The 21,198-nt window shown below is 53.7% G+C and overlaps 1 protein-coding gene across 1 annotated transcript in view; it reads left to right on the forward strand.

Annotated features, from left to right (window-relative positions):
* The window catches only part of TG (thyroglobulin), a 218,929-nt gene that overhangs the window by 68,196 nt on the left and 129,535 nt on the right, over positions 1–21,198 (forward strand). The window contains 8 exon segments of the mRNA XM_039845893.1: positions 2,934–2,999; positions 4,458–4,538; positions 8,697–8,834; positions 9,643–9,819; positions 11,059–11,170; positions 13,059–13,138; positions 13,827–13,970; positions 20,357–20,416. Coding sequence (XP_039701827.1) covers positions 2,934–2,999; positions 4,458–4,538; positions 8,697–8,834; positions 9,643–9,819; positions 11,059–11,170; positions 13,059–13,138; positions 13,827–13,970; positions 20,357–20,416 — 858 coding nt within the window.

Raw genomic sequence — 21,198 nt, forward strand, 5'->3', positions numbered from 1 at the left:
TACCATGTGCTTAGCACTAAGTAGAGCCTGAGACAAGGATTCGGGAGTATGATTTATTTAGGGAAGGCGAGAGATACAAGCAGAAGCTGGGGGAAGTGGCACAGAGAGAAGGCAGCCCATAAAAGGGGGACTCTGAAACCTGGCTTGTCCAGTTTAGGGTCCTGGCCACTCGCGGGCTGCAGATTCCGTCCAACCCCCCCAGACCCAGCCCGCGATTCTGGCAGAAGTGTTCTGAAGTGAAGTACGGCCACACTGCTCACGTCAACCGTCAGGAACCAGGCTCCACGCCAAACCTCCATAGTCCTATGGGTCCATGTGCCTGCAGCCTTGATTACAGAGAGGACGGGCATGGGTCAGAGTCTGGGGGCCTGTTTGTGTAACAGGGACGTTCCCGCCCAGCTGTCACGGAGGGAATGGAATGGAGGGAATGGAATGGAGCAGGGAAGAGGAGGGGTAATGCTTGCTTGGATTCTATCGACCTCCCCACAATCAATAATATTGAACCGGGGAAGCTTTAGGCGATGCAGTGAAGAAGTCTGCATTAGGAAAACGAATTTGGTGGCCAGAGGGTGGACGAGAGCGGATGGGGCTCTGCACTTACCTGATGGGCTCTGAGCACCGCAGACCGCTCTGCCTTCATCGTTCATTCCTCCTCACAGACACCAGTTCCCCGCAGGAATTAGTGTAGGTGACCGAGAGGAGTAAGGCACAGTTCCCAGGCTCAGGAAACTCTAGGACATTCAAGGAGCTGTACAATTACTGTCAAGTGTGAGATTCAGGACGAGGGTGTTTGTTTAGCGCTGCACAAATCCAGAGGAGGGGCACGTAGCCCACAAGGGGGGTTCAGGGAAGCCTTCCAGAAAGAGGTCCTGCAGACGTGATGCGGGGGCCTGAAAGCAAGCATCCGATGAGACTGGGAAGGTGGGTGCCTGGGAGACAGCGCTGGGCGGGTGGCTGGTCAGACTGTCAAACGGACGGCAGAAGAGTGAACTCTGAGCTCTTTCGGGATTGGAGGTGGGTTTACCTTTCAGGAACAATGCCCCGGGGCTGTGCGCCTGTGGGCTGGGAGGGAGCCAAGGGGCCATGAATGTCTAATGATGTTAGAAGCTGTGATGAGGCCCGGGCGAAGATGGTGGTTCAGAGCAGGGCGTGGCTTAAGACCCGCTGAGGGAATAGCCTGGTTGGAAGTGGAGAGAGACGCAGGGGAAGAAGTCGGAGATGACTCTGAGAGGGCAGCCATTCCTGCCGCTGATTGATTTAAAAGCACAGGCGAGTGTGGATGTAGACATGGGGATGGGAGATGATGAAGATGGAGAAAAAGGGCCATGTCATTTCTTTGACCTCGGTGCTCTCTGTGCAGCATTTTCACAATTAAAACCACCGGGGGGGTTGCAACTTCTTTACAAAGATGCTTCTCAGGACACAGTAGTCTCTGTAGATGCTGGTCAGATGACCTTCTGCACCTACCGAGATGCTCAGCATTCATATGCTGGATTCAACTGAATTCCATTGGGTTGAATTGTGTCGAAATGAGCAAAAACCAAGGATGAGCTTAAACTCATCATCTTTTCCAGGCTGGAAGACATGGGGCTCCACTACCTTGAGAGGGACAAAAAGTATATAAGAAAGGCTCATTCCTATCACAGTTCAGTGCATTCTAGGCCAAAATGTATCCCAATACCTGTGCGCATCTGTGCGGAGCACCTGCTTTTCTCTGGGTGATGGAGGACATGGCTAATTTTCTTTCTACTCCATCTAGAGCAGGTCGCACAGACTCCAGGTGTTCTGGACAAGGTGAAGGCTCACTGACTCACCCACGTCAGAAATGGGTGAGGGTGACTCTTATGGTGAGGACTCATTATTGTAATAGCTGAATTTTCCAAGGAGTTCAGTGTTTAACTGCAGCGACCTCCATACGTACCTCTAACCACAGGAACCATTATAAATGTTTGACTTTTGGGGCGGATAGAATTCTAAAGTATATCGTCTTCTTAGTGTGGTGATCAGAGCATGGGACATGGAGCCAAACAGATGGAATTTGAATTCTGGCATTAACCTCTCTGGATTTTGATCTTCACCTGGAAATTAGGGACAAAAAATGCCTGTTTTTGAGGTTGAGATTAGATAATATCTAGAAGGTGCTTATTATAGTGCTGGGTAAATGGCAATGGCTGTTGATAATAGTTGGCTATCATAATACATGACTCTTAATAATTTAAAAGCAAAGCGTGATCATTGCCTGATGTCTCAGGTGTGAGCCAGCTGCCTCCTGCGGCGTGTGGGGTTGTTTGCCTGCAGAACCTGTGTCTCCTGAGCTCTTTGCCTTTCGGATCACAGGAGACATTGGTGGGACCTTAGGGCTGAACAGAGGCAAATCCTGACCATTAAGAGATGGTGTGGCAAATCCACTCTCATCATCAGAGGAGTGTAGTTTGGCAGCAAATAAAATTTAGTAGTAAATTAAATAATGGCAGCTACCAATAATGGGATACATATCAAAGAAAGCAGAAGATAATTTATGTAAATTATCTCTATCCATTTTCATTGGTCAGTGAGGCAAGAATCTCGGGCGACTTAAGTTACATGGAAAATCAGCACAGCACCTGAGTCTCTGATGAGCTTTGTGTGTCTTTAAGCCAATCCCCAGTTCCTTAAGTGATTCACTGGTTCACGACCGCTCAACACAATTGTCCCTTTGGTCCCCCGAGCAAGACACCTGGGGTCTGACCGGCTCTGGTTTGGCAGCAGGGAGCTGAAAGAAGCTCCCAGAGACTTTTAGGGGTGTGCCTCATAAGGGAAACAGCTCTCGAACCCAGGAGAGGCCAGTGTGGGGAAAGCTAGGCAGTCGTGGTTATATGTGTGTCCGGAGGCGGGGGGTTCCCAGTGAGAGCAAGCACGTTCAAGCTCATAAAAATAAACACCTTCCTCTGCAGGTCTGACACCCCTGGAAGGAGCTCAGGACACCTTTTCCAGTTTCCAGCGGGTTTATCTCTGGAAAGGTAAGCTCTGCAGTGGAGGTGAGCAGAACACGGATTACAGGAGACTGTCCTGCCTCAGCTCCCGCTCAGAGGGCGCTCTGCTCCCCAGAGAGAAAATGCTAGAGATTTTCTTTGCAAGTTAGCACTCTGTGTGGAACAGAAGGGCCTCAACTCTCATCAGATAAGATACCAAAATTTGAAAAAAAAAAAAAAAGGAAAGTGTAGGAACCCAAGAAAAGATGGAGGAAGGAAGCACTGGTTCCTGCGAGATCAAGTTCGCTGACCGCTGGCGAGATCAAGTTCGCTGACCACAGACTGCCCTTGTTTCCAAGATAGTGGCTCCCAGGTCGCTGCAGGCTACGGGAGGCATTTCTCCAAGGGGACTTGGCTCAGGTGCCTCCTCTGAGGTCAGGCTGAGGGGACGGGCCGCCAGACAGGTGGTACCGTGGACTCCTGCCACTGTGGATGCATAGGACAGGTTGGGGGCAAAACAGGGAGCCTCGAATAAGTGCATGTTTGACATCTCCTTCCTGCTTTTATTTTTGTCCTCCTTTGAGTTGACTGAACATTGACCAAGGGGGCTTCTTGGAGCCAGGCATTTGGGACGAGTCTGAGTAATGTGGGATAAGAGAGATGGGTGAGGATCAGCCTTGACCCGCAAGGTGCTATGGCCTCAGGATGGAGCAGACGAGCAGCGGGCTGTTACAGTCACGACCACAGGCACCATGCGAGGGGCGTGGGAAAGACCCGGCCTCTGTACCACGCCCCTCCTCTTCCCATGGTCTCTCCTTGCCGATTCTGCCTCAGGATAGGACTAGTGACTGGTTCCGTGCTTGTGAAATAGTGTGCAGGAGCATGGAGCACGGACAGGAGGTTCTGAGGGTAGGACCTGGACACGGTCCCAAGTCCAGTGCTTCCGGTTATCAGAAGTATCTGGTAAATTAGGTGCTAGCTGGTAAAAAATTAAGGAACTACTTTTCCCCGGGGCATTTGTGACACTAACCGGAAGCACCCCAAAGACCCGCCTACTGCCCCGTTCCCCGCATCGGCTCTGCCTTCACGGAAGACCTATTGTGCCCACGTTGGACATTTTACTGAATTTTCTCGAGTTCCGGTTGATCTGCTTCTCACCTGCAATGTCTAGGATAAATTACTTCACTCTTTTGAGTCTCGTTTTTTTCAAAAGTAAAATGGAAATCTTACTCTTTACCTTCACAGGGCATTGCCATGACCAACATTTACGAACATGTTTCATTAACTGTAAAGGGCTTTGCAAACGTTACCAATTTCAAAATCAAGGACGACGATAGTTCTGTTACTGAGAGGCTGGCTGATGGCGCCTAAAAGGCCCAAAAGAGTGCAAACCTCCGGCCCTGGATTCCCCCTCCCCGGAGCTTGTCCCGGGCACCGGGCTGCGGGCCGCGGGTCTCCTGCGTCGCCTCCCCCGCGTTGAAACAGTAGTCCTTTCTCTTCTCCTAGATTCTGACATGGGGTCTCGGTCTGAGTCTATGGGGTGTAGGAGCGACGTGGAGCCAACGCCAGCGCCTCCAGCGGAAGCAGGTACCACCCCCGATACCTTTGTATGAACTTGGGCGTCTGGCCGTAGAGACCAGATGGGGACACTGTTCTGCAGCCACAGGCCCCCTCTCGGCTTCGGACCCACGTACCCCCTCATAAGTAAAGACACTTCACGGGACAGCTGGGGCAGAAAGCAGGGCGAAATCGTTGCAAAATCAGCACCGCTGCAGGAAAAGAACATGACCACAATGACAAAACCAGCAACACACACAAAAAGTTTCTTCTGACTGTGGTCAGTGGCTTCACTTAGGTAAACCCTGAAGGTGAAGACAAAATGCAAATATTCTGGAGTTGTTTGATTATGAGATGTCAATGAGAGGCTTTTGAGAGAGAGTCATTTTATGTAGTGGAAGATATAAATCCATACATTAAGAGGGGCGGGATATATGTGATGTCAGAGATTCCTCTATCCACCTCCAACCCCCACCCCACGTCTTCAATTCTTATTCCTTAGGTGGAGCTGTAACTCGGGTGGGGGAGGGAGCGGGGAGGGAGGCCAGTCCGCTGGGCGGGGGAGGGAGGTGTGGACAGCATGGCCCAGTGTGAGAACCACACATTGCCAAGCAGACAGACTAGAGCTTGAACCACGCACCGCTAGCGGCTAACCGCTAACCGCTAACCGCTACCTGCACGGGCCATGGTACTGTGCTCACCTGCCGAGACGCCCCGCCCCCCACAACGACACTTTCTTTCTAGGGCTTTTGTGCAGATCCAATGAGATAATGCACATAAACCACGCAAAACGGGGCTCACCCGCTAATCGCTCGCTGCTTGGCAGTTATGACTTCCTTCCGCACTCACCGCTGGGAGGCTTGGGTGTCGTGTCCTGGTGTGGAGCGTGGGTCCTCAGGTCAGGAGAGCAGGGTCCAAGTCACAGCTCTGCCTCCATGTGCCTGTGCGGCCCTGAGCCACCTTCTCCGAGCCTCAGTTTCCCCTTTGGGGAATGAGAGTCACTGTGGTGCCCGCGAGGCAGGCGATCGTGGGAAGGAGAGGCGGTCTGTGAGTTGCAGTGGCACTCGCGATCGGTAGTGGTGGCCTTGGTGACTGTGACCCCAGCACCGAGCCTGGCTCTCAGCAAGCCTCGCCTACGGTTTTGTTCCCATCCCATCGCTCTTCCCGTTTGCCTGTCAGATAGCAGGGCCAGCTGGGGATTGACACTAGGGTCACAGTACACGTTCCTGTCCTAACACTTGGAGCAGTGATGTCTTTGGTACCTTCTAGGTTTTTCCACTGGAAGCTTCGACTGTGCCAGCAGGGTGGCGGGAGAGGTGGGTGGGAGATGCTCAGGAGATGCCCCTCCTCGTTCTCATCAGGCATTTGGATGGGTCCCTTCCTCACAGTGACCTGGCCCCTCACCTTTCTGCTCTTTGCCCACACTGGCAAACTGGCAAGCTAGTTCTTCCTTGGGAACCTGCCAGGTGCACGGCTAGTGCTCACGTTCATCTGCCTCCAGCCATCGCAGTCCAGCTGCAGCTGGAAAATCACCAGAGTCGGAGCAGAAGACAGCAAGTCCCCCCTCTCCAGCCTCCTGGGTGCCTTGTGGGGCTTTATAGACATCATCTTGCAAACATCGCGACAACTCTGCTGATCTAAGCCGTTCATCATTCCCATGTTGCCAGTGAGAAACGTGAGGCTTTAAGGGCCTAGATACCTCTCGTTTAAGCCAGTCCAGTGCTATGCAAAGAGCAGTGCCAGGATTCAAACCGTAGTCAGCTGACTCTGAAGCCTGGGTTTTTCTGGAACACCAGCTGCTCCCCCAAACAGACAGTGTGGACTTGAGAGTCGAGTCCTGGGGACCCCTGGCTGACGGAGCAGGTGGGTTTTGTTTGATTCGCAGAGTAGACTCTTTTTTCATTAAACTGAGCCAATATTTTAAAACTGGGAGATTTTTATATAAAAATTTCGATTTTTCAGCTTCTGTGGAGAAAAACAGAAAAAACTCTGGCAACACTGGCTTTAAATTTCCGCCCGGTGACCAGCATGCTCTGAGCTGGTGGAGTCGCCCCTTGCGTCAAAGTATGGCTCTCTTGTTTGCCCCATCTCCACCCAGCACCCTACACTCCGGCGGCCCCTGCCAGCCCTGGGGTGTTGGGATCCCCCCCCTTAGCAGTGCCCTTAACTGGTGGCAGAGTAAGTGTGAGTGACGTCGCGGCACTTGAGAACGTTCCGTAAAATCCATCAGACACTGTGCCAGGGCCACATGGACACTCTACAAAGCTACCACGTGATTCCCAGAGGGAGGACCCCCTTCTGTCCCTCCACCGGAAGGAGAGCTGGCCCCTCAACTCAGGACCTCGGAGGGATTCAGGGTGAATAGGCAGAGCTGGGCTCGGTTTTCCCTTTCTCAGCAGATTACATTCCTGTCTTAAGATGACACCTCTGCAGGAGGTTCCCCTTTGAGCCGCTCCTCTGTGATGGGGCCGGGGGCTGCTCCCGCTCTCATTTACCTGGCCTGTGCGCCCCGCTGTCCCCGGGAATGGCCTCTCTGATTCAAAGCCCAGCGAGGAATGTCCCCCTTTCCGCTTCAGGTTACTGCAGCTAGTCTGGGTGTTTGTTTGAGACACACACAGGGGAACCGAAGGAGCACAGCCACACGCCTGGCAGGCTGCAGTATCCATTCTGTCATCCTCCAGACCTTCCGTGAGCACATATGTAAGCTGAGCCCTCGCACGTTCACAGACTAGTGAGAAATCCCACGCGCCAGCCTCTGCACGACGACGTAGCAAGGGCTGTGCTGGGGATGGGGGCTGCTGGGTGACCTGCAGAAGTCAGGAGAGGCTTCTGACTTATCTGCCAGGCATTTCCAGGGGACACCTGGGAGAAGGTGTTCCAGGTAAGGGAGCAACTGCACAAAGGCTCTGAGGGCCGAGTGTGACTCCAGGAAGTTCAAGTGCGTCCGCAGGCCAGCCGTGTTCTCGTCTCCTCGCTCTGCTGTCCGGAGGGTGAACTTGTACCAGGCGTGGTTTAGCCAGGAGACGGCACGTGAACTGGCTGTCAGTCAATAACGTGAGATGCGACAACCTGAAGGGCCGAGGCGGCACAGGGGGGTGGGAAGGGGTGGCAGCGTGGTCCCTGGGGTCTCTGCCAGCGCTCGACTCCTGGCCTCGGCAGACGCTCGTAAGCTTTCATCCCCTTTGGAGCTGTTGCTGGTAAGGAAGCTCCGAGGCAAAGTGGGGGTGTATGTGGGATGTGATGCCCCTTTGCATCATGCCCCCAATGTGAGACCGTCTGGAAAGACAGAGCCTTCATGAGGTGCCAAAATGTCGCCTCACCCCCGGGGTCTGGGATGATGGAGAACCCATTGGTAGAGCCAGAGAACCTCAGGGCAGGAGGGAACCGCGCTGGCTCCAGAAGCGCAGGAGGACTAGGCCGGTGAGGAAGGAGGGTGTAAATGCAGGGCGAGCACAGGCAGCTGTCCCGCGGCAGCCAGCAGTGAAGCGACGCGCTGGGATTTGCGTGCTTCTGGAGTGTGAGCTCAGGCACCTGGAGGTGAGGCTCACAGTGCAGGTAGAGCCTGGACCAAGAAGGAAGCTTGGACTTCTGTCCTCAGGCAATGGGGCACCAAGGAGGAGACCTCGGTCAGGGCTCACAGCATGTGAAGACACAGGAAAGAACGGTGAAGCTGGAAGCGTCAGGTTTGGGGCTGCTCAGAGCTGGAAGCTGTCGTCACAGATGAAGGCTGCCATTTGGGAGAGAGGACTTCCAAGTGGCTTCCGATGGCGGAAGGAGCATCAGTGGCTCGAAGTCACGGGGAGGCGGACCTGACTCCACGACTTCTTAATGATGGGGCGGCAGCTGTGGTCGGCCCAGATGTGTCCCGCGGGGCTGCGGGGGCACCGCCGGAAATATCATGGGGGAGCACTGCCTTGGGTGAAAAGTTGAACCAGGCGACTCCCAAGGTTTCTTCCAAACCAACGTTCTAAGGCTTTGCTACTCCATAATTTTTAGGACTTTCTGGGACCTTCTGAACCTGCCTGGCCAAACTCCAGCCCTGTTGACACCAGACTTGCTGTGTATGTGTGTGTGTGTGTGAGAGAGACAGACAGACATTGATTGATTGATTGATTGATCAATCGATTGATTAATCAATTGATTGGGGAGATAAAAGCAAAGGAAGTTGACTCCCTGCTTCTTTTTCAGATCTGACAACAGAGCTTTTCTCCCTCGTGGACCTTAACCAGGTGACTGTCAGTGGGAATCAGACCCTGCCCAGCCAGCAGCACTGGCTTTTCAAACACCTGTTTTCACCTCAGCAGGCGAACCTGTGGTGCCTTTCTCGTAAGTATCCTCAGACCTCATCTTTGTTCTTCCAGACCCTGTGGTCAGGCATCACAGGCCTAGTTTGGCAAGTCTTGAGAAACAGATAAGGTCAAACTCAATGGCATAACTCAGGTGTCATTTTCGTGTTAGTACCATGGCCGACACAGAAGAAAGACAGGGCATAGCCTATATTTTCAAGAAGCTTATAGTGTAGTTAATCTCTACTCTGCTCCCAGAACCTAGCATCCATCTGTCCCTTCATCCATCTGTCATCCATTTATCCATCCATCCCTCCATCTATCCATCCATCCATCCATCCATCCATGCCTTACCCAACAGACATGTGCTATGTTCTAGGCCTTGTATTTGACCTTGGGGATGAAAAAACAAAATAAATAAGAAAGAAAGAAACAAAATCTCTGTCAGGGAGCTCACATATACCAGAGGCAAAGTCTGACAGGGGCGTGGGAGCAGGGGAGATTGTCCCAAAGCTCAATATTTGCAGTCCTGCGGCCTGTAGTCTCTGGGATGGCCCTGGGCAGGTCCCACGGGATTTCTCTGTCTCTCCTCCTGTGCTGCTCACCCCTCACCCAGTGGATGCTGCCGTTATTCAGAGCCTCGTGGACCCTTGGGGGTGACCCTCTCCCCAGCTAGCAGAAGCCCAGCATTTTCCTTGGGCCTTCCAGACTGGATGCCTCAAGTGTCTTGGGCGTCTGCCCTGTCTAGAAGAGCCCCTATGGGGCATCTCTCCACGGAAGACCCTGCAGCAGTAACCACCCCCCGTGGACCTCCCAAGCACTGAAGCCCACTGTTCTCTTGCCTGTAGGCTGTGTCCAGGAGCCCTCCTTCTGTCAGATGGCAGAGATAAGGGACAGCGCCCCCTTGTACTTCACCTGCACCCTCTACCCAGATGCCCAGGTGTGTGATGACATCCTGGAGTCCGGTCCCAAAGGCTGCAGCCTGATCCTACCCCACAGGCCGGAAACCCTATTCCGGAAGAAAGGTGAGCGTATGGTAGAGTCTGCATTTCTAGTGGGCTGCCACCTCTGCGAGCTTGGAAATACCCAGATCCATTCTTTTTATAAAAAACAGTGATCCATGCTCCTTGCAGAGAGGTGAGGGCATCCAGAAATGCATGAAACTGACGATACAACCCTGCCGGGAAGCCCAGTCCTCAGAGAAAGCCACGGCTAGTGCACCGACTTGGCAGAATCCCACTGGCTGTGCGTTACAGGAAGTCTCAGCGACAGGGCCTCTGGCGAGACAGAAGTTGATCTCTCTGAGGGCACTAACGACACTAGTTTTTTGGGGGGAGGAGGGAGGCGGGGAGGAGAGTGTTTTTTTCACCCTGTACAGTCTGCATTTCTTCCAAGATGCTGTCATCTTTCTTCCATCTATCATCTCCGCGGGAGGCCTTTCTCTGCCTGGTGACCCTTGGTTTTCAACTCCAATGTAAGAGAATGGTCCAGAAGCTGGTGGTCAAGCTCCGAGTGTGTGGTAGGAGTTGCCGGCCTTAGGTTTCCCTGCGGGGCAATCTAATTGGGCCACCCTGTGGGGACTGCCTCATGTCGTTATGTTTAGGTCCTTCGTCCCGAGGCATCTTGTACTCTCTGCCTGCGGGCACGCGGCCGGCTGCTGTTGGTTAAGATTCCAAATAAGGCTGGGGGATGACTGTGTCGGAGTTCGCCACGGCACTTTCGCTCGAAAGAACCCCTTACTTTCAATGTGGTGCTGCCCCCCAGCTCTGCCTCGTGTCCCCCAGGGACCCTCTCTCTGCTGTCCGCTCCAGAGAATGAGCCTCCCCTCCTCTCCTGAGGAGGGCGCTAGACTAACCGCTCCTTAGAGAGACCTCCAGCCACCCCGTTTCAGCCCACCCTCATCCCAGTTCTTAAACCTTCTGGGGTTCCGGAAGGTGTACTTTTTGGTTCTTCCTACAGCAAAGTTGAGAATTCAGCTTACTGAGGTCTATTAAGTCAATTCTCTTCTGTATGCTTTCTGGCTTCTGAAACTGTGTTGCCACATCCCCCGCCCCATCCTCTTTATCCTCTTGTGTGTATGGCTCTGTAAGAATCCCTTTACTACTATTTTAGTGAGATTTGGGATGGGGGCACAGAGTGAGTACGTGACGCGCCATCTTTCACTGGAAGCTCTCGGTCTGGTTTGTACACCTTCATCCTCATGTTTTCACGGATATAACAAGTCTGTCCCTAAATAATAGAATTTCTCTTTTCTCCTTGTGTAGTTGTACTGCAAGAGAAAGTGAAGAACTTTTACACTCGCCTGCCATTCCAAAAGCTGGCTGGGATTTCCATCAGAAGCAAAGTGCCCATGTCCGACAAGCCCATTTCCAACGGGTAAGATAGGTTGCCCCGCCCCCGCTCTGCTACCAATATTTATTAGTCAGGCCTTCTGCTCGCGTAAAGAGGGTGACATGATATCCATTAAAGGCACATGCATGAAAAACCATAAAAGCCAAAGCAAAAGGTGAAATAGGTAAAAAGGAAGTGACCATATCTTAGAACCGTGGTTGAGATAAGTCGCTGATCTTAAACACAAAATTTAGCCCCGGACCTAATGCAAAAGAAAATGCAAAAAGACGTAAGCCATGTCTTATCAATTAATCAGAATTAGCGAGCGTTATAATAAACGTAATCAGCTAAATCTCCCTGTACTGTATTCAGAATCTGGAGAGCAAGTAGAACTTTGAACAGGACCGTAGGCTTATATGGACTTTCAATTTATTATTTTGGAAATGTATTTCATTATATACGTAGGTAGCTGCTATTTAGTTGTTTTCATTGATGGGGATGCTTCTCCCAGCCTCGTCCGTGGGCCTCACCCATTGGAATCGCCAGGAGGACTTTTAAGCAGTCACGTTCCTGGGATGATCCCTGGTTCTCCTGAACCAGCATTTCCTGGGGCAGGGCTCGAGAGCCTGAATTTTAAGTAAGTCCTCCTCCCGGCGATTCTTTCGTACTTCAGAATTCGAGTCATCGGTCTACGAACCATTGATCTAGAAAGCGTTGTTGATTTATAAACCTCTGTCATGTTGCTGGAGTTTGAGGTCTACTTCTGAAAATGGATGCAAAAAGATGATATGGGATAGTGTGTCCTGAGATCTGGGTGGCCGTGACTCATGCTGATGGAGGATGGAAAAAGCAGGAGAGGCGGAACCGGGGATCGGCCTGTCCCCAGTTCCGGGGCTGGGGCGGGGGGTCTCAGGGAAGGGTGGTTTGGTGGGAAACCACATCATTCAGCCTGGTTTCCAAGGGAGGAAAGTGGAATGAGTGGAGGGCAGGCAGGTGGGCAGGGCACGGGCGGGGCCCCCCAGGTGTCAAGGTAGAGATGGAGGGCAGGCAGGCAGGTGGGCAGGGCACAGGCATCCTGGACCTGATGGAGGCAGCATTGGAAAAGCTGCCTGGGAGCTGGAGGCTTTTTCCACTAGGACGTGACTTGGCTTCGGGGGCTCCTAAGACAGGGAAGGAGAATGGTAAAGACCAGGCAGCTTCCCCGCCCCAAGAAGGAACCCAGGGTGCGCGCGAGCTCTCAGGAGTCGGGAACGAGTGATCAGAGCTGGGACATGCAGGCAGGGCGAGGGAACTCGGAACTGGTCCCAGAGCACTGCTTTGGGGTCACTGAGTTCCTCTCCCGGGACTGATCCTAGAAGCTGTGGGTGGGGTCCAGTGCTGAGGCCCCCCGTACTGAGTTATTCGCTAAGCGGAGTAGGTCCTGAGAGGGAGCCTGGATGGGCTGACACAGCGAACACAGGTGTGTCCTCGGAGTGTTGTTAGCCTCTGTTGCAGAGTGGGTAAGGGGGGCGGGAACCAAGCGCAGCTCTTTGCCACCTGAACAGGCACCTGGTTGGGTCACTCCAACTGTAAGCTCATGGAATCCCCCATTTCTGGAGACGCCTCCCCCACCATTTCTTCCCTCCCCGGCATCCAAAGCCGGGCCTTTCTCTCTGTCCGTGAGAACTGCAGCACACGTCAGCATGCTGGGTGGAGCCTAGCACGCAACAGGCACGGGATATATCTCGATGAACGAGCCAGTGAATGAGCGAGCGAAGGTTGGTAGAGTGGAGATTTGTTTTCAGAAAGAAGCTCAAAGCTAGGAATCAGCTCGTGGGCATTGGCCGGAGCACCCCCAGTTTAGGCAGTCAGGCAAGCAGGCCCCCAGAGGTCAGAGTGACTGCCATCCAGCCGCCTCGGACACCCCTCAGCCTGCTCCTTCTCTTCCTGCCAGCTTCTTCGAGTGTGAACGAAGGTGCGACGTGGACCCCTGCTGCGTCGGCTTTGGCTTCCTAAACGTTTCCCAGCTGAAAGGTAACAGGAGGGCGCCCCCTCGCCCCGCTGCGTGCGGCCCTCGGCTGTCTAGGAAGCGCGTGCACCTCTACGACCTTCCTGACCCTCAGCCTCTCCCGTGGCAGGGGTCGGCCCTGGGCACGGGTGGGAAGCGGGGGCGTGGAGAGCGCACGCAGCGAAGCGTGGCGGCTGGGACTCCGCTCCCGCCCCGAGGCCCGGCAGCCGTACCCAGCTCCGCTGCCGACCGGAATGGCCTTCCCCCTGCGCTTCACTCAGCTGCTGCTCATCCTCCGGGCTCAGGTCCGGCGGCTTCGTGGGCTGCGCTTTGGGTCTGCATTTCAAACTTGATTCGGTCACTTGCTCCTGGTGTGACCCCGGAAAAGCCACCTAATCTCCGAACCTCACTTTCCTCCTCTGTTAATAGGGAGACAGGTGCTACCTCTTGAGAGGGTTGTGTGAGGACCAGGTGATAAGATGCAAATAGCCCTGGGCACGTGACGGGGCCTCATCAGCATTAGCTGCCTTCAGCCCCGAGCTCTGGGCCCAGAAGCCCATCAGGGTGCTGGGATTTTCCTCGGTGGTTAAGATCATCCCTGGAATACAGTTGGGAACCCTGGATGTCTGCAGAATGAGTTTGCAAAACTTCCCTCTTTCAGTTAGAATCTTCCGTCTCCATCATTTTCTCGGTCCTGGTTGTGTTTTGCTCCAGGAGGGGAGGTGACGTGCCTAACTCTGAACAACTTGGGACTTCAGATGTGCAGTGACGAGAACGGAGGAACCTGGCGGGTCCTGGACTGCGGCTCTCCCGACACGGAGGTCCGCACCTATCCCTTCGGATGGTACCAGAAACCAGGTAGGTCACCTGCCCCGGACAGCTGCGCGGCATCCTTAGTTGGCTGTTTTGCAGCTGTATATTAGGACGATATCCTTGGGCCGGGAAGTAGATCCGTCAGGGTTCGCTGGGCACAAGCAACAGAAATGGACTCGGTTGAATACAAGTGGAAAAAGAATTTATCGCAGATCTGTCACAGACTCAGAGGAAAGTGACGGCCTGGGTCTCAGTGACGACGTGGGCGTGTTTAGCAGGAACAGAGGCACGGCCTCCTCAGTGCGTCACTGTCCTCATCAGTCTCCTCCAAAGGGTTTTGGTGGTTGTATCCGAGCTTTAAATTCAAGTCAGGCCTGTCTTAGGCTGGGAGTCCACCATTGCCAGGGGGGCGGGGGTGAGGGGACAGTCCCAGCAAAACTGTGTGCACGGGAGTGGGGGGAAGAGGTGGTCCCTCAAAGTCTAATTAAGATGCCGTTACTGGCCAGGGGACACCAACCGATGTGCACTCTGCCAGGTCCCCTTGGTTTTGTCATCGTGTCAGTTGAGACGATGTGGCAGACCTCCCCTCCCACATCTCTTTCCATCTCCCCGCCCCCCAAAAACACTGGAAAATGTCATTTTCCATCTGCATGTTGCTCAGGGACGAGTTGGGTAAAAAGCCACTTAAGAAATAATTCATTTGTTCAGAAACGTCCCGGGAACCAGACCAGAGCGTTGCAGCCGCGTGGTGGGAGCTGGCGAGTCAGAAAGAACTCAGGCCGCTCGCCGTCCCGGCTCATTCTGTCTGGTCTGTCTCTTTTCATCTGACTGCACAGACCACTAACTTTTTCCATCGCGCATTCTGTGGGGTCAGGCTGGGGTCTCGGGACTTCTGAGCAGGAACAACAGGGCAAGAAAATAAAAATTCACAGAGGTGGTCTCATTCGGCACACACTGACTGGGCATCCACGCCTGCCCCCAACCCAACCGCTGTTCTTTGGGCCAGAGGCCAAGCACTTTGTAAGCTTTGTCTCTTCTAGTTGTTACAGCCACTGTTAGATGAGGAAAGAGAGGCATGGGGAGGTTAGGTCAGCTCGCCCAAGGTCATACAGCAGGTAAATGGCAGAATTAGAATTAGGAGCTAATTCTTTCTGACACTAAATCACTGTTATGTGGCCGAGTGTGAAAAAGACGTGATTTCTGTCCTCTGGGTGAGTCGGAGTTACGGATCGTAAATAAACAAACCATTCTGGCGCTGGACAATTGTGTCGTAAAGCTAGAAGCTTTGCAAACCTTCTGAGTGTCTAGACTGAGTCATACGCTGTGTCGAGCCCGGGAAATCTGGGATTAATAAACTCTAGTCATTTTTCTCAGGTGCTCGCATGCTAGTGAGGAAGACATGGGTGTGTATGATTAACGAGAGCATGTGAGGCCAAGTACTAGGACAGTCTTATGCATTAAGTGCTGTGGGGACACGGGAACGAGAGGTAATTCTACTTCGGAGCGGTGGGACCCCATGGTGGAGGGGCTCCCGCTGCCCTCCTTGGAGCTGAGGGTACCCCCTCCTGTCGTCTCCCGGCCCATGCCATGCAGCTGCCCGGGCAGGAGGCCCTTCGCACTCTGTGCTACCCCCTCTCTCTGGTGTACGGGGAGACAAATGAGAAGTGCTTCGTGACCCCCGGGTGGAAACTACTGTGGGACGCACATGGCCGGTGGCCATTCTAGTGTGAGTGGCTCCGTACTTCCTGTTTCAGAAGGACAGAAGGAAGGGGACTGCTGTCACAGGGTTTCGGGGACACAGGGCTCTCCATCAGAGCAGAGTCAGATTCTCGCCGGACTTTGCCCCTTGAGTCATCTGCAGCAGAAGTGGCAGAAGGGGAGTTGCGGGTGGGGGGATGTCCTCAGACTTGATGGATGACCTCCTAGACCCAGGCAGAGAAGAGAGGTCTTACTCTGGGAGACGAGTTTAATAACTCAGACCATCCTCCCAGTTGAGTCGTGTTTGCTGGTACAAACTCATCTTCTGATTCATGACACGTTTTAAGCCAAAACATCGTCACCTTCTGGATTCTGAATGTTACCTGGTCTCGAGTTCGATTTTCTGTAGTAGACAGAAGCAGCTCACCAGCCTGATGTTCAAAGGGCCGAGCGAGCCCGTGGCCGTCCTCACTGTTCGTTTTCTGGATTAGACAGTCGCACACGTTGCCACGGGAAACAGCCTCTGCGGGGCTGGGGAAGACCTCGAAGAGTGGGTGGGACCCGGTCTTCCCCTAGGAATTGGCACAGGAGCCGTATGTTTTTAAGAAGGAATTCTTGCGAAGAAGTTCTGTAATAGGCTGTGCCCTGGCTTCAAATCCATGGCGTGGCCTTTTAGTGACTTGACAGCTGTACTGTGTGATCGCCATGGACCCTGGCTGAAAGCCAGCTGCACGAAGCAAAGCACAGGTCCCGAGGAGGGGCACGGGAAGGGCGCGCTCCTACTGTGTGAGGCCACGTGAGCGAACACACACATTTCCTAAGCGCTGTGTTTCGGCAGCAACTCTGAGCACTTTCGCTCCAGAATTCAATCGAGCCCCGCTGTGCGGTGGGCTCTGCTCCTGTCCCCTCACGCGGAGATGAGCGGAGATGAGCATTCTCTCTGTGCTCTGAGCAACGTCGCCGTGGCCCGCGTTCCTCCGCCAGCCTCTGCACCGGCATCGGTGGTGCTTCTGGAGTGCGGAGTCCCGTCCTATGCGGACCATGCAGAGCGACGCCTGGGGAAACCCCGAGGCGGAGAAAGGGAAGTGGAGTAAAGGGCAGTGCAGGGACCGGCAGCAGGTCACTGGGGTCAAGGTGAGCCATGCTCCTGTCCGCACAGCCCTCAGGGCCTCAGAGACCTGCGCACAGGCCAGGACGACATGCCTTTGGCACCCGGGCTGCGTTCCCAGAACGAAGGCGGAAGCCGAGCCCCCCCGGAATCCAGGATGAGAGAGGCGCACGCCCACAGCGGGGCGCTTCAGCAGCGACCCGCAGAGCCGCGGGCATGCGCTTTCTGACTCTGCTGTCCACAGTGAACAGAAAGCTCCCTGTGTCTTAGCGCAGAACTGAGGGCCCAGAAGAGCAATCGTGAATGCAAATGAGGCTGTTTGCAGCCACTTCCCGGCAGCAGAACCCAGAAAGGAAGTGTTCCGAGCATCCTGGGTGGGAGGGCAGGGGGACAGGGCAGCTCTGTGGCCAAGCAGAGCCCAGAGCCCAGGGTTTCCTGGAAGGGGGTGGGCCCCATGGGCTGGGCACCCTCTGCTCTTTGAAGCAACCAAGGCTGCCATCCTCCCCACAGCTGTGCGAGGCCTGTAGGTAGGGCAGGGTCTTTGGTTTGTTTACGAAGTCAGATGTGGCTTCTAAAAAAAAAAACAATCAAAGCCTCAACAGTTTCTCTCTTCTGTTAAGCAAATGCACTTGGACCTTGTAGCCATTCTGGACATGGGCACGTAACCTAGAAAGGAAATGACAAGCTCTTCTAATCAGGCCCATCTGCACCCTACTGTGAAATCTTCCACGTGTACGTAGCGTTCACTGTTCAAGCCTGTCTTCGCCATCGTTCACATCCTACCAACAGCCTGTGCCGTTAACTGAGCACAGTGTTTGGCTCCGGGCACTAGGCTAGCGTTTTGCAGGCACCAGCTCAGTTAGTCCCCAGACCACCCCGTGAAGTAGGGCCTGTTGTTACCCTTCAGTGCTGTGCTGACGAGTATGCTCCAACCAGAAGGCAGCCTTGATTTCTAGCGGTTACCACTTGCCACGGTGTAAATACTCCCACGACGCCGGCTTCAAGCTACTAACTTGATGTTGCTGAAAGCAGAGTTGAGAAGAAGCTGAAAGGTTAGGATTTATTTGTTTAACAAATGTGGATTAAGTGAGCGACTTGCTCAAGGTTACGCAGTAAGATTCTCAGCAGGAGGGTCCCCAGGGCAGTATTGGTTCTGCTAAGGACTGAGGATATTGAGGGTTTCAGTGTCATGGGCACCCAGGGAAGCTGAGAACCCTCATGCTCAGCCACTCCTGTACAAGGAAGAAGGACCCACCCAAAGGGCTAAGAGCACCCTGTTATGGACCACTGATGGTGGATGAGAGAGTAAGTGCCCGTCGCCACACTGTGCGTTCGATCCCCTGCTGAGATGAGTTGCATGGCAAGTCTCCTCGCAGATGTACTGTAGGGCAGCGGTCCCCAAACCTTGTGGCACCAGGAACCGGTGCTCCTATGAGAATCTAATGCCTGATGATCTGAGGTGGAGCTGAGACGGTGATGCTAGCTCTTGGGAATGTCTGCAATTACAGATGAAGCCTTGCTCACTGACCACCGCTCACCTCCTGCTGTGCGACCTGGTTCCTAACAGGCCACGGACCGGTCAGTGGCCAGGGCTTGGGGATGCCTGGTGTAGCTCACCCAACCGTTCTCATGGCATTAAACAGTTACCATTTCAGGGTTTCATTAGTATCATATAAATGTTCTTTTGCAAACCAAGCTCGCTTTGAATTTCAAGATAAATTTTCAGAAGCAGAGTTACTAGATCCAAGGCATGAACACTTGAGTGGCCTTGATACAGACGGTCGAATTGTCCTCTGAAGACCTCATTGACTCTGAGGATCTTTGCTCCAAGAGCCACTCTCTTCCAGGAAAGACAGACATTTAAACAAACAAGCAGAGTGTGAGTGCCAAGCTGGCCAGCTGGGTTCGGTGGAGCGTGGCTGGTAGGCTGTAATTCTGAGTATTATCTGAGAGCCCACAGAATGTTGGTGACAGGAGCTTTAGTCAGTGGTCCTCAGAATGTGTCTGCCCAGCGGGCAGTCAGCGTGTCCTGAGCATCTGTTAGAAATGCCCCATCGCAGGCCCCGCCCTGCCCTGCCGACTCAGATCCTCTGGTGGGGCCCAGCGTGCTGTGTGTCACCAAACCCTCCAGGGGATTCTGATGTCTGCCGCAGAGCGGGGACCAGAGCTGTAAGAATGACTAGTAGAGTAGGTGTTCCCAGGCCAGTGGAGCTAAGCAACAAGACACAGCTGGAGGTTCCAGAGCTCGGGGGCTGGGTCACGGCATACCTGGCCAAGGTGAAGAAGGCGGGGGTGCGGGGAAGCGGAAATGAGGGAACCAGAACAGGGTGACTCTGGCCCGAGGTCTGTCATGGTGGCCGACACGGACCAGAGACGATGGCAACAGTTTGTCACTGAAAAAGGGTGATATTAAGAGTGAATGAAGGCCAGCATTTATTGAGTGCTTACTGTATGCCCAAAGCTTTACATGTTCCAACTCACCTAAACCTCACCACCCTGAGATAGGTACCATCATTACCCCGATTTTACAGACAAATAAGCCAAGGACAGAGAGGTCGAGTAACTTGCTCAAGGTCTCACAGAGGAAAGCAGCCTAGCCAATTTTGTCCTGGGCCACGGACCCCAGATCCGTCACCTTTGACCTCTGACCACGCTACACTGCAGCACGGTGAGGGAGGAGAACTGTGTGCAGTGTTTGGGCCACTTGGAGAAGAGATTGCTGAAGCTTCGAAGACTTGGATGTGTTCGGCAAGAGGGGCGGAAGGCGATTAGCACTTACGGGCAACCTGCTGGATGTGTGCGGCTTCTCGTTGATTCTTATGACGGTCTCATTCTGTCAGGGCTGCACCTGGGTCTAGAAGTCAGATAGCTTGTCCTTCCACACTGCTTCTCAGTGGCACTTGGAGATTTGAGTCCAGATCTGTCTTCACTCAAAGTCCAGGCTCTGTCCACTCTGCCACACCGCCTGCCATTAATAGCTGCCATTCACTGAGATCTTTCTCTGTTCCTGGCGCTAAGTCACCTCCTGTAATCCTCACAGTGATTCTCAAGGGAGGTCATATTATCCCCATTGTACAGATGTGGAAACTGAGGCCCAGAGACGGTAAGTGACTTGCCCAAGTTCACAGAGTCAGTAAGTGGTGGCTGTAGGCATTTATGTTGTTTATCAGATGGCTCTGGAATAGGGTGGGGCTGCACTTCCTCACCTCCGGCCTCACCCCTGGCTTTGGTCAGTGACATGTGTGCAAAGTGATGGGTGTCCCTCGTAGGCAGAAGCGATAAGGGCAAAGGTGGAGTTTGCCATATCCCCTTTCCTGCCACAGCGTCGTTGGGCCTTGAAGGGAAATGACAAAGAGCAAAGCCCCCAGCCCACCTGCAACGGACACGTGGTGTGAGGAAGAGGCGACCCTCTGTTGTTTCAAGCACCTGAGATGTTGTGATTGTCACCGCGGCATAACCAAGCCCATCTTGACTAATGCAGGAGCGGCGCTGGCAGTCACACGCGCCCCATCTGCCTTCCGAGCCCAGTTTTGCGATCACCAAGTTGTTCCCGAATTAATGCCGTCAGAACTCAATGATATGAGGACAACGAAGCGCTAACGGGCTGCCTCTTTCTTCTTTCTAGTTCAAAACAATGCTCCCAGTTTTTGCCCTCCGGTGGTTCCGCCTTCCCCCGCCGAGAACGGTGAGTTCCCTGTCTTGTCGGTCTGTCTGCTGAGAGTGCCTGCTCATCCCTCGCCCTTCTTTCTTCCTACCTTTGTCTGGTGGTTACAGCTCACCTGACCCTCTCACACCCCTTAACTCCAGCTCCTGTAACTCCAGCGCATGCGTAGAGGGGGCAAAGGCCAGCACTACGCCCATTTCGCAGATGAGGAAACTGACTCACAGCGTTAAATGGCTTGGTCAGACAAAGCGGCCAAGGGGAAGCAGAGGGGGACTGAAGCCCAGTTATCCCAGTATTCATTCCAAGGATTGTTTTGCCCTATTGAGGAATGACTAGACTAGCACAGACCCAAAGCCATGTCAGCAAGGGGTATTTGTGTCCACAAAGTGAAAGAATTCAGCCATTTATTAGTGCAGAAGTGTTTGGGGTCACGGCCACCAGCACACTTAGTGGCACAGTGACATCTAAGGCAGGACACTGTCCCTGAGCCCAGGAACATGGCCCAGACTGAGGCTGCCATCTCCTCCTGCACATCCTGGCCAGCCCACCACCTCGTGCCCTGGCTGTGAGGCAGCAGGAAGTATGGGAAGGGGGTGCAGGGCACTCTGGGTGGGTGGGTGGGGTGGGAGCGGGCAGGTCAGCGTGGGCCTCGCTGCATGTCCCTGTTCTGCCTTCCTCTTAGTCAGGAAGTGAGAGTCTCCAAGAGCCCAAGTGACGTTACTTCCTGTGACATGATGTCTGAGGGGCTCTAGACATCTGTCATTATAGTCCTGGCTGAAGAGACAGAATATAGCCCCGTAGGA

Source organism: Pteropus medius, unplaced genomic scaffold, assembly GCF_902729225.1.
Source record: "Pteropus medius unplaced genomic scaffold, Ma_sr-lr_union100, whole genome shotgun sequence".
NCBI classification, from domain to species: Eukaryota; Metazoa; Chordata; class Mammalia; order Chiroptera; family Pteropodidae; genus Pteropus; species Pteropus medius.